The sequence below is a fragment of the Nerophis ophidion genome, linkage group LG05 (assembly GCF_033978795.1).
Source record: "Nerophis ophidion isolate RoL-2023_Sa linkage group LG05, RoL_Noph_v1.0, whole genome shotgun sequence".
In the NCBI taxonomy this organism is placed as follows: domain Eukaryota; kingdom Metazoa; phylum Chordata; class Actinopteri; order Syngnathiformes; family Syngnathidae; genus Nerophis; species Nerophis ophidion.
The window spans coordinates 68,758,504-68,777,206 of NC_084615.1; the positions used below are offsets into that span (position 1 = coordinate 68,758,504).

General features: G+C 40.9%; 1 protein-coding gene across 2 annotated transcripts in view; it reads right to left on the reverse strand.

Moving 5' to 3' along the window:
* The window catches only part of ppp2r2ba (protein phosphatase 2, regulatory subunit B, beta a), a 213,018-nt gene that overhangs the window by 52,758 nt on the left and 141,557 nt on the right, over nt 1–18,703 (reverse strand). For both annotated transcript variants that reach the window (XM_061901886.1, XM_061901888.1), the window contains exon 2: nt 1–97. This exon is cut by the window's left edge and continues 1 nt beyond it. In XM_061901886.1, coding sequence (XP_061757870.1) covers nt 1–97 — 97 coding nt within the window. The remainder of the gene's footprint in view (nt 98–18,703) is intronic.

Genomic DNA, 18,703 nt, shown 5'->3' on the forward strand with positions numbered 1-18,703 from the left:
TCCTGCTCTCTCTGGAAGACAACCACTCTTCCTCCTTTATCTCCGGTGGCCAACAGCTCCCCCGATGAATTAAACTCCACCGTTGAGATAATGTCAGCTGCAACACATAGAGAGGGAGAGAAATGTCAGTGGGGATGTGCACAAAGCGTATCGTCTTGTAAAAAAAGAAAAAGGAAAGACATATTTTAGAGAATAGAGTGATTTTTAAGGAACACAGCGGCATTGGACCGCAGAGGACAGTAATGAAATTTGGGGAAAGACAAAAACTGAGTGATATTATACACATTAGGTGAGCCAATCCATGTCATATAATTACACTCATGCGCTTTTAAAGGATGTTGCAGTCACATTAACCGTGTCATTTGTCTCTCTCATCTTGGCTGATTATTCATAACAAAATTCAAACAATGTCATACAGATTTACACACCTGCAAATTTTTGCAGTGTATACAATTCGCGCTACCTGTCTGTCCTTACTCAAAAACACATTATAATGGAGCGGCCTGTGGATGTAGCTTGCTGTTACAACTCTGCACCTCATAGGCACCTGAGACCTCATGCCGTATGTACCCCAAAGTTGAGATGCACCAAAGAGTGGGATGAGTGTGGAATTTCCGGTGCCTTACCCCTTCTCGTATACGCACATTTTTACAGGCTGAGGATACTTTGGCCTGTGATGACGTGGCGACTTGTCCAGGGTGTACCCCGCCTTCCGCCCGATTATAGCTGGGATATGCATCAGCGCCCCCCGCCAGCCCAAAGGGAATAAGCGGTAGGAAATGGATGGATGGATGGATACTTTGCGTTCGACAACGTAACAATTTAGGCAGGTTCCATCCATCCATCTTCTTCCGCTTATCCGAGGTCCGGTTGGGGGGCAGCAGCCTAAGCAGGGAACCCCAGACTTCCCTCTCCCCAGCCACTTCGTCCAGCTCTTCCCGGGGGATCCCGAGGCGTTCCCAGACCAGCCGGGAGACATATTCTTCCCAACGTGTCCTGGGTCTTCCTCGTGGCCTCCTACCGGTTTGACGTGCCCTAAACACCTCCCTAGGGAGATGTTCAGGTGGCATCCTGACCAGATGCCCAGACCACCTCATCTGGCTCCTCTCGATGTAGAGGAGCAGCGGCTTTACTTGGAGCTCCTCCTGATTGACGGAGTAGGTGGGCAGGTTTTAGTGCTTAGTAAGTTAAAGTACCAATGATAGTCACACAAAATTATTCTCTGCGTTTGACCCATCACCCTTGATCACCCCCTGGGAGGTGAGGGGAGCAGTGGGCAGGGAATCATTTTTGGTGATTTAACCCCCAATTCCAACCCTTGATGCTGAGTGTCAAGCAGGAAAGCATGAGACCTATTTTTTTATAGTCTTTGGTATGACTCTGCCGGGGTTTGAACTCACAACCTACCGATCTCAGGGCGGACACTCTAACCACTAGGCCACTGAGTAGTAGCATATGCAAGCTAAATACATGAGGCCCCTGGTCTGCCAGATAATTACAAAATCGTAACAGGACAGACCTGTGTTGACATCTTTGCAATGTTGTCACTTTTTTTATTTAGTACGTTTTTCAACACTTCCAGATTGCATTAAAAAAAAAAGCCACTCGCATCAAATGCAGCACATTTTTGACTAAAAGCACGTGTTGGTCTTCTAAACAAGCATTTATGCAAGAAAATATAGCCAGACTGTTTATGGTGTGTTTGACGGAAAATCAGCTTGCAGGTAACACCGTGAAAGTCAATTCTCCAAGGTAAATGCTCTACATTATTATTATTTTACTTTAGAAAACTACTGTTAAATAAATAAATAAATGGGTTGTACTTGTATAGCGCTTTTCTACCTTCAAGGTACTCAAAGCGCTTTGACACTACTTCCACATTTACCCATTCACACACACATTCATACACTGATGGAGGGAGCTGCCATGCAAGGCGCCAACCAGCACCCATCAGGAGCAAGGGTGAAGTGTCTTGCTCAGGACACAACGGACGTGACGAGGTTGGTACTAGGTGGGAATTGAACCAGGGACGCTCGGACGCTCGGGTTGCGCATGGCCACTCTCCCCACTGCGCCACGCCGTCCCTTATTCCCTTATTATACTGTTGTCACAAACTAGCGATGGCTGGCGTGATCCCGGAGACAGGAAGCACCATTTCATTTTTTCCATTTCATTTTCATTTATTTATTTATTTATTTCAGGCAATGACATAAAAAAATATAATAATTACAAAAAGTATACATTTGACAACACATAATAGGGGCGGCGTGGCGCAGTGGTAGAGTGGCCGTGTGCAATCCGAGGGTCCCTGGTTCAATACCCACCTAGTACCAACCTCGTCACGTCCGTTGTGTCTTGAGCAAGACACTTCACCCTTGCTCCTGATGGGTGCTGGTTAGCGCCTTGCATGGCAGCTCCCTCCATCAGTGTGTGAATGGGTAAATGTGGAAGTAGTGTCAAAGCGCTTTGAGTACCTTGAAGGTAGAAAAGCGCTATACAAGTACAACCCATTTATTATTTATTTAATACAATTAATATAGTGAAAAAGGTTATGTATAGTATGTAATACATGATTGTCTATTAAAGTTAAAGTGCCAATGATTGTCACACACACGCACACACACGCACACACACTAGGTGCGGTGAAATTATCTTCTGCATTCGACCCATCCTCACAGGGGAGCAGTGAGCAGCTGCGGTGGCCGCGCCCGGGAATCATTTGGTGATTTAACCCCCAATTCCAACTCTTGATGCTGAGTGCCAAGCAGGGAGGTAATGGGTCCCATTTGTTTAGTCTTTGGTATGACTCGGCCAGGGTTTGAACTCACAGCCTACCGATCTCAGGGTGCGCTCTCTAACCAAAAGGCCACTGAGCAGGTAAAAATGAGGTGTAAAGTGCAAAATGACCAAAGGGCACTTTGTGCCGGGAACTCTCATTGCTGCGGTAGTTGTGACCCCAAGATGCAGGAACCAGGAGGATGATGTATAGGTAAGAGTGTTTATTATACTCAAAGTAGGGAGAAGCAGTCGTACACACAAAATGTCCGAAACATGATCAATCCTCGAGCCCTGAGGAACAGGCGAGGCAGGCATAAATAGCAGTCTGATTGGCAACTGCAACTAGGTGTGCCGGACTGCCAATCAGGAACAGGTGAGGGAAACGAGCGCTCAGGGAGACAAGCAGGAAGGGGAACAAAAATAAGAGTGGCGACAGGAAACAAACTCCAAACAAGGAACCACCAGCAGAAGCGAAGCGAAGTGACAGATCGTCACACCATGAAGGCATAAACATTAATCAGAATAGACAAACAAAGCAGTGTCGCCAGATCCTTCTGATTAGTGATCACAGGCAGGTGAGTCCTCTGTTCACCAATCAAGAGCAGGTGTGAAGAACAATGCTTAGAAACAGTGGTGAAGCCACCAGAAGACAAAACCAAAACTGGAAGTGGAACAGGAAGAAACACTAAAACTCAGGAAAACAACACAAAGACCCTAAAACTGTCACACGGAAAATGACAACTGTAGTTGTTTGTTTTACATTTTATTGTAGTGTTTTGATACAAAACATGTTGGTATTTTGAAGGGGCCAGAGAATACTATTATTTAATTTCAATGGAAAAAAATTAGATTTTAGAGCATGTTGGGTAACAAGCGTCGTGGTAGCACTGTTTGTTTCACAAGTTTGTTCACAATTCCATATAACAATTACAATAGAAGTGAATATCAACATTTAAAGATGTTGGTCTGTGAAAGGGGTCCCCCAAATAAGCTAGAAGAAGCTTTTGACAGGGTGTCCAGAGGACAGTATATACATGGAATGATGAAACATGGTAGCAAGCACAACAACAACAACAAAAAACAACAACGCTACATAATAAACACAAGATAATAGTACTAAAGCAAGCATACACATACATTCATTCAACCATGCAAAACCCAACAGTAGTCGACCCCACATGAGGCATTAAAGATAGGTGCTTAATAGGTAAGTTTTCAGTTTCTTTTTGAAGTTGGAAACGGATACAGCATCTTGAGGCTCTCATTAAGCTGGTTCCAAATCTTTGGTGCCCTGCATACAACACTTCGAGAAAGTACAAGCCAGTAAACAATGTTTACCTGATATCAGATCTAAGTTACAAGTGGGCATGCTGGGGATGGTAGATAGGAACCAAGCTACAGAGCCTAAGATTCAGCCTGTATGTGACTTGATAGGTTAAACAAGCATTTTGATCAATATCGAACTCTGTCAGTCTTAAGAGATAATATGTATTTGTTTGTGTTTTGCTTTTCATGTTTTTTGCTCACTTTTTGCCTCTCCCAGAGCATCCTAAATCTCGGTTCCACAACTAGATTGCAGTCCTGTGGGACGCACTAAACACACACCTTCCCTTTTCCTTTACTCTTCAGGTACATATTTCTACGGACAAAGTCGTTGATGTTGTAAATAAACAGCCCGGAGCTCGTGCACAGTCAAGTGTGTCACACATCGCGCAGCAGAAGCTTTCTCTCTTTTAAAAACTGACAATTATTTTAGTCAGAATGCGAGAGTGTGAGTGAAAGAGAGAGAGAGAGAACTATAGTTGTTTGGTATCCCCCCACACCCTCTGTGGACCTTCTTCTGAACAGAAGAGGAGGAGGTTGCTATGGAGACCATTTCCATCTCAAGCAGCAGCCAGAGGGGTGTGTGTAGGTCTAGGCGTGTGTGTGTGTATGCCTGTAGCGAGTTAGTTGCTGATGCTAGCTGTAATTCAGCAGGCAGAGAGAGAGAGAGAGAGAGAGAGAGAGAGAGAGAGTGACTGAAATGAAATGAAAATCTGTCGCTGGATTTACGGGAGTGTAGTATTTTCCATGCATTGCAGTTTTACTCACAATAGACTGTGCAGAGTGGCTCATTCGTCCATGTAAAGCGTTCTGTGCACGGTGGCAAGGCCAGCTAGTGACTAAACATAAATATTTATTTGGGTTAAGTCTGCATAGGAGTGTGCATGGCCTTGTTGCATTGCGTGATTTCATTGTATTCAGATCAGAGGGTTTTCCATGTGCCGTTTCAATCAGGAAACTAATAACCTTTCACCAAAAAAAGGCCCCTACTGCCTAATTATAGCCAGTGAGCACCCCGCTAATGTAGTGCAAAAGTGGCACACCGCCTTACAAACGCACCTCCTTCTTTGTGTGTCTGAGAGCTTCCACCTCACACTCACTACTCACTCATGGCACCATCAAGCCAAAAGCATTGGTGCGACTCAGCTTAGCATTCTCACATCAAGGTTTTCTTTTCAGTTCCCCTTTTTTTAATCTTTTACTCCCCCAATCTTACCCTGCGCCTTCCCTCATTATTAACCCATTAAGTCACTGAGGAGAAACAGTAACGGATGGACACCATTTAACGGGTTTACACACCAATACGTCCTTCAATCATTTCACAGAATGAATAGACAGCGAAAGTCACTGGAGCCGAAAGTCAAGATGAAGCATCTAAATTAGTTTTCACATGCAAATATATTCAAAGCAGACAAGACCATCTATTCTGTCCGTGCCACTGATGGAACTTCTGTTTGATACGCTTCATAGTTACAGTTAAGACAGAAAATTATTCATATCCTGGCCAAAATAGACGATTTTTATTGGTATTTAATGGCTGGAAATTAGTCAAAAAAGCGGCAAAACTGAAAGACATTGTGGTAAGGTTATTAATGAAAAAAAAATATTTGCCATTGTTTCAATCATGCACACATGTTTTGCACACTCTTGGAGTCAACATGTGCATAGTCATGTACTTGGTGTATATATATCCCCCCTAACCCCATTTTTTTGTATATATTATTTTTCCTTTACATAATTTATCAATTTTATGTATTTTTTATATACATGTTACAGGTTATTGCAGGGTATCTTTTATTATTGAATGTATCAAATGTGATGAATATTTAATGGACCACAATGGAAACAAGCCTTTTGGCTTTTTGTGCCATCCATTTGCCTTGTTAAAGCATTACATGGATTACATTTTTTAAGATGGGCAGCACGGTGGGAGAGGGGTTAGTCCGTCTGGGTTCAATCCTGGGCTCGGGATCTTTCTGTGTGGAGTTTGCATGTCCTCTCCGTGACTGTGTGGGTTTCCTCTGGCTTCCTCCCACTCCCAAAGACATGCACCTGGGGATAGGTTGATTGGCAACACTGAATTGGCCCTAGTGTGTGAATGTGAGTGTGAATGTTGTCTGTCTATCTATGTTGGCCATGCGATGAGGTGGCGACTTGTCCAGGGTGTACCCCGCCTTCCGCCCGATTGTAGCTGAGAAAGGCACCAGGGTCCCCCGTGACCACAAAGGGAATAAGCAGTGAAAAATGGATGGATGAAATGTTTTAAGATGTAAATAAACTTCTCAATCAATCAGTCAATCAAAACCCCTTATGTATTCTTTCTTTCTTTTCTTAGTTTATATCGAACATGAATATTTACAACACAACACATCAGACAATACAATATTACCTCACATCTCATCATGTCCGAAAAGGAGTAGGAAGGAGCAAAGCTTATTTTATCATAACCCTTTCCCATGTCAGAGTGCCCACAAATGCGTACATTCATCTACTGACCCTCTTTACAGCAAAACAGCAAAATGACATCCGTGAATGAGTAATAACACAGTTCTGTAACATGTAATTAACTAATCCAGTCATTACCAACATACTGAGATGAAGAATATCTTATTTTAATTAAGGTTGAAAGTGTTTCTCATAATTTTTCTTCTTAGTACTTTGTAAGCACTATTAATTTGAACAGCCTCTTAAACTGGATCATATCAGTACAATGTTTAACTTCTTTACTTAATCCTTACATAATTTAATTCCACATACTGAAATGTTAAAGATTTTAAGTGTTGTACGTGCATACAAATGTTTTAAATTAGATTTTCCTCTAAGGTTATATTACTCCTCTTTAGTTGAGAAGAATTGTTGTACATTCTTTGGTAGCAGGTTATAGTTTGCTTTGTACATCATTTTAGCTGTTTGCAATTTTATCAAATCATCGAGCTTTGATATTTTTGACTCAAATAAAGGGTTTGTATGTTCTCTATATCAACATTATGTATTATTCTAATTGATCCTTTTTGTAACACAGTTAACGAATGTAGCACACATTTGTAGTTATTTCCCCATATTTCTGCACAATAACTCAGATATGGTAACACTAGCGACCAGTAAAGAATATAAAGTGATTTTTGGCCTAGGACGTATTTTGCTTTATTCATTATTGAAATGTTTTTTGCCACCTTATTGTATTGTAAAAGCTATTCATATAACTAACCTTATAAGACAATTTTAAAGATGTTTTGCACCATTTTACTATGATATCAAAGTCCCTGTTTTAATCAATAGTGTTACAGGACTGCAATCTACTTGTGGCGGGGATTTGCAGGCACAGGATGGAGGTAGATGACACCATCATTCAATTTGCATAACTGGCCATGAAGCATGTCATTTTTATGAATGTTGTGGAAGAGATAAAAGGTGAGGAAACACATGACAAATAACACGTTTAATAAAATGCAAGTGAACTATTGTCTGTGACTTTTGTTGTAGTGTTTTTAGGGCTGCAGGGATTTTTGATTATGAAAAAGTTTGATATATATTTTGTTGCTTTAAGGGTACACATTTATAAACTCTTTACAGCGCGGAGTGCCAGAAACTTTAAATATGAGGACATGGCTGCTGCAATAGAGCGTTAATGCGAGTATTAGTTTGTGAATGTCATGATCTGTGTGGCAGCGGACACCTAATAGATTAAATAAAAACATTTTTTTTATTATTGCACACATGTTAAAAGTGTAATTTTCATGTTGATGAATGTGCAGTTATATATATATATATATATATCACATTGATAATTTATTAGCAAACACAAACAAAATAACAGTCCACAGTAACAAACTATCCATCCATCCATCCATCCATCCATCATCTTCCGCTTATCCGAGGTCGGGTCGCGGGGGCAACAGCCTAAGCAGGGAAACCCAGACTTCCCTCTCCCCAGCCACTTCGTCTAGCTCTTCCCGGGGGATCCCGAGGCGTTCCCAGGCCAGCCGGGAGACATAGTCTTCCCAACGTGTCCTGGGTCTTCCCCGTGGCCTCCTACCGGTTGGACGTGCCCTAAACACCTCCCTAGGGAGGCGTTCGGGTGGCATCCTGACCAGATGCCCGAACCACCTCATCTGGCTCCTCTCGATGTGGAGGAGCAGCGGCTTTACTTTGAGTTCCTCCCGGATGGCAGAGCTTCTCACCCTATCTCTAAGGGAGAGCCCCGCCACCCGGCGGAGGAAACTCATTTCGGCCGCTTGTACCCGTGATCTTATCCTTTCGGTCATGACCCAAAGCTCATGACCATAGGTGAGGATGGGAACGTAGATCGACCGGTAAATTGAGAGCTTTGCCTTCCAGCTCAGCTCCTTCTTCACCACAACGGATCGGTACAACGTACCTAGGAGTCTTGTTCACGAGTGAGGGAAGAATGGATCGTGAGATCGACAGGCGGAGTAACAAACTAGCGTAAAGTAAAAATAAATAAATAGCTGTCCACAGTACAAATGGTGGATGGTGGTGATGGTGGTAGTTCAATAAATAATAACACAACTAAAATAAAACAAAAGCAAAAAAACTACAATGCATAGTTTAGCCATCAATCTTTGCAATGTATGGTAGAAATAATAGTAACATCAAAAGGAAATTAAAACATAAGGTATACAACAAAAGATAGGAGCACATACATAGACATAGAACGCATATTTCCTCTTACTACTCGCCTTGTGTGAGACATGATGTATCTACTTCTGCTTTTTCTTCTTCTTCTGTCCGGATTGCTGTGCTTGACTTTGAGTTGTAACTATTAATATTATCCGGCCGGAAACGGCGCCGAGTGAAGTATGGTGTAGCAATATTGTTGCCTGGAATTCGGGGGACATTTGTGAGAATGATTTATGGGAGAGGCACTGAAATTCGCAACTCTCCGGGAAAATCAGGGGGTAGGCAAGTATGACTGCAGCTCTACTCACGAGCAAGACTGAGCTGCCAGTGAATAATTTTAGATGGTCGGGTTGGGAGCACTGCAGCTTTTGTTAAAAAGAGCAATACTTGGTTTCATGCTCGAGTCTCTAGAAGTCCACAATAACACCAGAATTTTTTTTTTTTTTATAAAGATAATCTAAGTCAGGGGTGTCAAACTCATTTTAGATCGGGGGCCACATGGAGAAAAATCTACTCCCACTGGTAAAATCCCTAAACAATAACTTAAAAATAAAGACACCTTCAGATTGTTTTTTGTGTTTAAAAAAATAGAAAAAGAACATTCTGAAAATGTACAAATCATAATGTTGTTGTTTTGTTACACTTACATGTTGCGGTTAATAGTATTCTATCTTTATTTGTCGTTATTTATATTTTCTGAATGAATAATGTGATAATGTTCATCAGTCAACTCAATGGTGTTCATTTTCAATCAATCAAGATAAAAAAATATCAAAATCAAATTACAGTATGCCACGTATGTAGTTTGATCATTTTCCTCGATTGATGTACTAACATCATGTGGTTTATTTTGTACATATGTACCATCCATCTAGTGCAGGGGTCGGCAACCTTTACCACTCAGAGCCATTTTGACCCGTTTCACAAAATAAAGAAAACTATGGGAGCCACAAGACTCTTTTGAAATTTAAAATAAAATAACACAGCGTACAAAGTTTTTTTTTTTTTGTTTTGTGCTATGTATTAACCAGGGGTCACAGACACGCGGCCCGCACCTTAATATGAAAATTTAATATTAGTGCGGCCAGCGAGATTTATTTGAATGCCGCATGACAACATCACATTTGTCAACCATCTCAATTTTTCCGGGAGACTACAGAGTTTCAGAGCAACCATTCTCTCGACTGTCTGCTGGTTTTTACCCAAACAACAATAATAAGGGCGTGTTATGATGACAATGCATTTAGCGCCCTCTACAACCGTACCCAACAGCTTACCAGTCCATTCACATGTTGTATGAGGCTTCTGCAGACACACATAAGCGACTGCAAGGCATATTTGCTCAACAGCCATACAGGTTACACTGAGGGTATGGCTGTTAAACAAGTATACCTTGCAGTCGCTTGAGGGTTGAGTCAGCAGCCGCACACTAGATGTGGCCGGCCGGCACTCAGATAGCATAGTATTAAAGCGGACGCGACGACATGGTCGAGAGGACGTTTAAGGCATTGCTATCACGGCACGCCCTCAATATTGTTGTCCGGGTGAAAATTTGAGAATGTTATCTTGGGTAGATTTTTGGGAGAGGCACTGAAATCCGGAAAACCTCCCAGAAAATTGGGGGGATCGGCAAGTATGCAGCTGAGCTACATCAGAGTGATCCAAGAGCCGCGTGCGGCTCCGGAGCCGCTGGTTGCCGACCCCTGATCTACAGAGATAGAAAGAATTGCTATTGCAACATCCAGTAGACACATGTAGAAGAGCTGTTTCTTTCATTCAAACATTTCAAGTTAATTTGTAGACTTAGCAAACTCATCCCGCAGGCCGGATAAAACCTGTACCCGTATGTTTGACACCCCTGATCTAACTGGTCTGAGTATTTGCTAAATTGGTAACACTGATACCTCCTACTATGTCTTCTTACTCTCTGACAGACCAGGTGTGTTAAGAATCAGAGTTACGATGCCACCTATGTTACAAAGATGCAACAACAACAACATTTACGGACAGCTCCATTCTAATGTGTTTATGAGGGAGGGCAAACTTGGGACGCCAAAATGTGTGGCGGTTCGACTGCAAATGTATTTGTGTGAGGCAAACTCTGCAATATTGTTGACACTTCCAGAGATAGTGTTGTCCCGATACCAATATTTTGGTAACGGTGCTAAAATTGTTTTGATACTTTTTGCTACTTTTCTCAATTAGGGTAACCACAAAAAAATTTATTCTTGTATTACTTTATATTAACAAAAACTCTTATGGTACATTAAACATAGGTTTCTTATTAAATGTTTGACCTTAAATAAAATAGTGACCATACAAGACAACTTGTCTTTTAATTTTCCTGAAGGAACTCTCCTGAAGGAATATCTATCTATCTATCTATCTATCTATCTACCTAGTGTGTGTGTGACAATCATGGGTACTTTGACTTAAACTTTAATGTTTTTATTTTTATTTTCAATGGAACATTTAAAGTTTTGCTGTTGTTTACTTGCATCATATTGCAGTCTACACGTATCGCTAACCTACCATTACTACAATCTACTGGTCACACTTATCATTTCACCAAATAAAATCTATCTATCAATCTAGTAGTAAGTAAACAAACAAAGGCTCTTAATTTAGCTGCTGATGTATGCAGTAACATATTGTGTCATTTATTATTTTATTATTTCGTCAAAGTAAGTGGTACAAAAATAATTATTAATCTACTTGTTATTTTATTGTAAATATCGGCTTACTTTCTCTTTTAACATGTTTTATCTACATTTCTGTTAAAATTTAATAATCATTTATTCTTCTGTTGTTTGGATGCTTTACATTAGTTTTTGGATGATACCACAAATTTGGGTATCAATCTGATACCAAGTCGTTGCAGGATCATACATTTGTTATTATTCAAAGTCCTCACGTGTTGAAGGACATATTTCCAGAGTTTATTAACAAAATATAAATAAATAACAAAACAAAATATGATGTTGTGATGCCAAAAAATGTTGACGTAATTATAGTAGTATCGACTTGATACGCGCCTGTACTTGGTATCATTACAGTGGATGTTAGGTGTAGATCCACCAATGGCGTTTGTTTACATTTTGGCTACGGTGTGTAGTGAAGCACGTTTAGCTATTCCTCGTCCTGCAGGGATGATGCTTGTAAGAAACGTACTTTATTCGTCGCCGTGGAGGCGAGGATTAGTGATTTAGAAGTAACTAAAACACTGCCGACTGGGGCTGGCCTTTAGCCGCTAGCTAGCTAGCCATGTCTTAAAGCACCTCTTCTGGGGGACGTTTCAGTGTTATAACTTCACCTTTATCGTCAGTTTTTAAGCCAAAATACGTCCATTCTACCTCTTCTGTCTGCACCCCGTGTCTGCTTATAAGTATTCCGTGATTGTGTGCTACCAAACATGCTCGTTTGCTCGTAAACCAACAATGACACGACGTGACAATGACGGGGACAACGAGGGGTGGCGGAGCGGTGCTTTTTGGAGGCGGTATAGTCCCGAATATGATTCATTAGTATCGCGGTACTATACTAATACCGGTATACTGTAAAACCCTACTTCGAGGTGTCATTGTCATGTAAGTGAGAGGAATCTGACCAGATCGAAAGTGTAATTTTACGCACACCTACGCACACACACACACACACACACACACGCGTCTTCATCAGCAGACCATAACCAGATGTCGGCCATAAATTGTGTGACCAGTCAGGTCTGACACAGACAGGTCAGCGCTTCCCGCAATGCTTGATATAACACCCATCCATCAGCGGCAATAACACAGCTTGTTGGCGTGCTGCTCTACAACTGCTATAAATCTCTACCTGTATCTATTCAAAACCTGCCTCCCACATTCAATATGGAGTCCAACTAACGAGATAGAAGTATAGATATGTATTGATCCTGGAATGAAATATGGAGCCAGGAAAACAAAGCAGGTGCAGGGCCATTGAATGTATTTATAGACGCCAGTGTACGCAACCTGCATAACAGAAAGGGACAATGCAATGAGAGACTTGTTAGTGATGAGGAGGGTGGGGCGTGATCCAGTACGTGTGGAGTCTTGTCGCACTAAGTAGGTCGATAAAAGATCGTACAGATCATCTCATTGGTACAGACGCAGGCTAAAATAGAAGCACCCTGGCTCACCTCTAGACAACACCTAATCCTGTTAAGGGTGGAACACACACTGTGGTTTTGATCCAGTCTCAACCCAGGAGAGGTGTGTTGTGTAAGACACAGAACCAAAATGGTGCGGCTGCACGGAAAGTGTCTCGTGTAAGTAAATCCGGGGAGGAACATGGATTGTGGGGAAATGCTTTGTTACAAACATAGCGAGGGCAGGATTAAAGCACTTGCGTTGAGCTGCCTACGTCAAAGGATCAGACTCATGGGGATAATTCACGTCACACTCTCTTTCCCATCCAGCTACAACCTGCAATATATACACAATGTCCTGTTTTCCCAAACACAGTGGTGCTTCATCGTTATTGCGATCACCACTGTTATTGTTGCAGATATTATTCATTTTTTTCCTCATCCCCCCTCCAAACCCTTCATCCTGTTTTCTCTCTCAACGGTGTCGTCTCTCTACTCTGCCTCTCCATCTCAGCCCAACTGAGTCAGTGGATTGTCTGAGGTCCTTGCTTCAGTTGCCAAGTGTTTGCTCAGTAGTGCTTTTCTCTAACGTGGTTCTAGACCTGCTCAATGTGCCCTGAGAACATTAACGTGGTGAAGTGATAATCCATAGAAATACAGCTGGCTTGAGATGATCTTGCAAGTGTGCAGACCTGGGCTGTGTTTCAATCTGTGCAAAAACGCTTAAATATAGATTAAGTATGTTCAATAAGGAAATACAGACTGTTGTAAAATGTGGACTTAAGTGAAAATTACATCTGATATATGTGAAACCCAGTTTACTTCCACGAGCTCACAACATTGGATTTAATTTAAAAAACCTGGTTTGTTTATTACACCTAAGCTACGATGTAAAAGATTGTCAATACTTCAGTTATGTTGGAGACAAAGTGGCCTTTTAGGGTCACATCAAAGTCAGTCAAATCATTTTGGGAAGAAGTACAATCAGTTATGTCTGAAGGTGCTTTTTACAGCTTCTAGGAAAGCCATCACAAGATGTAGGTACAAACTCGAACCCTCTACTCGGAATCTGTAGCTGGGTATTATGAAGGAACTAAGGAAAATAATTCATTTATTGCATCTGAGGGAAAAAATACGTTTCAGTGGGTGATTCATGGATATATTTTTTTAACAGAATACAGTTATATGTCTTTCTTTCTCTTACTTTTTGTACTATTTCAACTAAGATATATATATATTAGGGGTGTGGGGAAAAAATCAATTCAAATTCAAATCGCGATTCTCACATTGTGGGATTCAGAATCTATTCTCATTTTTAAAAAATCGATTTGAAGAAGGGCTTCACGGTGGCAGAGGGGTTAGTGCGTCTGCCTCACAATACGAAGTTCCTGCAGTCCTGGGTTCAAATCCAGGCTCGGGATCTTTCTGTGTGGAGTTTGCATGTTCTCCCCGTGAATGCGTGGGTTCCCTCCGGGTACTCCGGCTTCCTCCCACTTCCAAAGACATGCACCTGGGGATAGGTTGATTGGCAACACTAAATTGGCCCTAGTGTGTGAATGTGAGTGTGAATGTTGTCTGTCTATCTGTGTTGGCCCTGCGATGAGGTGGCGACTTGTCCAGGGTGTACCCTGCCTTCCGCCCGATTGTAGCTGAGATAGGCGCCAGCGCCCCCCGCGACCCCGAAAGGGAATAAGCGGTAGAAAATGGATGGACGATTTCTTTTTTTGATTTTATTAAATTTTAAAAAAATTAATCAATCAAACAAAACTATACACAGCAATACCATAACAATGCAATCCATTTCCAAAACCAAACTTGACCCAGCAACACTCAGAACTGCAATAAACAGAGCAATTGAGAGGAGACACAAACACGACACAGAACAAACCAAAAGTAGTGAAACAAAAAATATTATCAACAAAAGTATCAATATTATTTATAATTTCAACATAGCAGTGATTAAAAATCCCTCATTGACATTATCATTAGACATTTATAAAAAATAAAAATAAAAAGAATAATAGTGTCACAGCGGCTTAGACTTGCATCGCATCTCATAAGCTTGACAACATACTGTGTCCAATATTTTCACAAAGATAAAATAAGTCATATTTTTGGTTCATTTAATAGTTAAAACAAATTTACATTATTGCAAACAGTTGATAAAATATTGTCCTTTACAATTATAAAAGCTTTTTACAAAAATCTACTACTCTGCTTGCATGTCAGCAGACTGGGGTAGATTCTGGTGAAAACCTATGTATTGAATGAATAGAGAATCCTTTTGAATCAGAAAAAAAAATCGTTTTTGAATCGAGAATTGTGTTGAAAAGAAAATCGATTTTGAATCAAATCGTCACCCAAGAATCGATATTGAATCAAATCGTAGGACACCCAAAGATTCACAGCTCTAATATATATATATATATATATATATATATTTATATATATATATATATATATATATATATATATATATATACATTGCTTTTTAATCAAGTATATGTATATTTGTTCCCTCTATAAACTACAAAAAAATATAGTTTAAAAAAACGAATCAATCAATCAATCAAAGTTTATTTATATTGCCCTAAATCAGAAGTGTCTCTAAGGGCTGCATAAGCCACAATAACATCCTCGGCTCAGATTCCACATAAATAAAATTTGAAACTAGAGTGGACACAACAGGAAAAAGAGACAAGATGCCATGCTAACGGCTAAGCGAGCTTGAATGAGGAGTAGTGAAACAACAAACGAACAAGTGCTTTGTACACTTTAACGTAAGTTTAACTGGATCCATGTTACAGAAAAAAGTAACCAGCTAGGAACAGGAAATTAGCATGTGGATGAATAGATCAGGAGGGAAAATATTATCCACCCAGTGCGACAACACATTGAGAACTTGTGACTGGCTGCAAAGAGTCTGGGCATTCTTTGCTTATACTGAAGAAGGCACGGAAACTAAGGCCTAAGTCACACTGCAGGTCAATTCCAATTTTTTTGCCCAATAGCTGGGCCGTAACTAGGATTTTGCAAATACCAAGGTCAGAAACTGATGGTCCAAGAGGAGCTTTGAAAGGCTGAGATCATGTGCATCCCAGCACCTTATAAGGAATATTACCTTTAGCAACGCAATGAATTTTCAGAATAACAAAAGTTTTCAGTTGAGGTAGAAGTATTACGCGTTGTATTATTTGACATGTTTGACAATCAGCATTGGTTTTTGTAACAGTCCACTTTTTTTTTTAATATGCTGAAGTTTAGCGTACCAAACAATTTTTACATTATTAAAATATAGATTTACTTACCACATGAGAAGGATTGAAATCCTAGACCGTCTGCTTTGTGTCAAAAGTACTTATGACGAGCTACGAGACCCATCAGATGTAAAAGCTGAATTTGTTCCTATATTTCTATCACTGACAGACCATGATGTGGCCAAGAAAACGTTTAGGGTAAACTTTATATGAAGCGCCTTGTAAATCAATCAATTGATAAGTGTTTCTTTACACACAATGGTCCAACCACAGAAATTGTGAAGCCCTGCACACAGCTAAGTTTAGCTTGATTTCTGTGAGCAGAACCTGACTGACATACTGTAACAAAGGTATTATTCAAATCAATAATTAAATGTTAACGTTATGTGGACATCACATTTTTGGATCGGATGATGATGGGGCGGGATAGCTCGGTTGGTAGAGCGGCCGTGCCAGCAACTTGAGGGTTGCAGGTTCGATTCCCGCTTCCGCCACCCTAGTCACTGCCGTTGTGTCCTTGGGCAAGACACTTTACCCACCTGCTCCCGGTGCCACCCACACTGGTTTAAGTGTAACTTAGATATTGGGTTTCACTATGTAAAGTGCTTTGAGTCACTAGAGAAAAGCGCTATATAAAATATAATTCACTTCACTTCACTTTAAAATAAAAGTGGATTTTCATTGCGTTACTTTGTCGGAGTTCTGCACGACCAAAGATTGTATATTGAGAGAGTTTGCCCCACCGCATGGCGACGTACAAGCGCTGCAGTGCACACAATGTCTTACACAAAGTACATTTGCAGCCAGTCATATCATCTTCTTTTGTTACTTAAAAAATACCAAGGACTTGACTTCGGTGTCCTCAATAGTCGTTACGGCCATGCTCATATGTGACCTGTGTAGGATTCTTTCATGTCAATGTCAATTCCGATTTTTTTTTTCCAAATCAGACCCAGGCTTTTTTAGTGTTGATTGTAAATAGATGTATCTGATGCAACTGCAGTCTAAACAATCGGGTCACGTTCATACGACCAATACGTCACCACAAATTCTTTGCCAAAAACACAGTCGAAGCAAATGTCCAACAAACTGCAACAACCAAAATGCTTGCCATCTTCCCTCTTTCCTAATCTTCTACGCGCAACATTTCAGTTCAGAAAATGTTGACTTTGATTGCACAAAAACCTTGAAATTACCACAAATGTGCTAAGACTGAGAGCTACTAGATTTGGAGCAGTGTTCACTTCCGTAAACACTGCAGCACGCCTGACGTCAGGTCTGCAGGCGCGTCATATTGTGTTCACATTAGACATACGTACAAAAGAAAATATGGTATTTGACAAAACACTCTGAATTGGACAAACTACACTCCTGTGTGAACGTAACCTAAAACAACTTGGGCGCCTGCCTGGATTGAGCAAAAATACACAAACACACGCAAAGCAGGCTTATTTCCTGTCATCAGCTTTACAAGCCATCTCAGTTTCCCGTGTGCGTCAATTTCATTGATCAAATGCGCTGCATTGTTAGCCAATTAGAATTCGAAAATTTTTATCAATTATAAATTTGAAAACTGTTGTCTTTTATGTCTCTCATAAGGCTTGTGAACGATTTCAACAATTTCCAAAACTGTGCCGTTCCCCTTTAAGTCATCCATCATTTGTAAAATTATAAAATTATTTTGCTAAATAGACAATATGTATATTATATTTATTTCCATCCATCCATCCATCTTCTTCCGCTTATCCGAGGGGGCAACAGCCTCAGCAGAGAAGCCCAGACTTTCCTCTCCCCAGCCACTTTGTCCAGCTCTTCCCGGGGGATCCTGAGATGTTCCCAGGCCAGCCGGGAGACACAGTCTACCTAAGAGAAGTTAAGTCCCTACCTTTAGTCAAAAGTGATTTATGACCCCCCATAAAACAATGATTTATGACCCTCAAGGTCAAAGGTCAATGATTTATGAGGGGTCAAGTTCAAAGGTTAATGATTTATGAGGGGGTCAAGGTTAAAGGTCAAGGTTAAAGGTCAAAGTCAAATGTCAGGTTCAAATGTCAAGGTCAAGTGGGTGTGGCTTACCCGGAAGAGGGTGGAGTTAAGACCTGCGGTGGGAGTGGTTAAACCAGGAAGAGGGTGGAGTTTTAAACAGAAAGAGGGCAGAGTTAAGACCTGCGGTGGGAGTGGTTAAACCAGGGAGAGGGTGGAGTTAAGACCTGACAGGGAACAGAGGAGGGTTCAGTTTTTTTAAGAAAGCAATGTCATCTGAGCAGCATGTGACCATATATTTGATAGTTTAAATGTTTACGATCGTTTGAAACAACTTCCAGATTTCGATGTATTGATGGCTGGGAATGTTACGTGTGGAGATGTGGACACGCACGCACTTCACACACACACACACACACACACACACACACACACACACACACACACACACACACACACACACACACACGAGGGGTACAAAAGGGCAGTGTAAGGCTTAGTCATTATTTGGAGCTTTATACGTTAGCGTAAAGACTTTGTTCGATTCGGTCATGATTAGTGAAACGCCTGTTTCGATTTATAAAAATAATAAAACTTACATTGACGCTCCGCA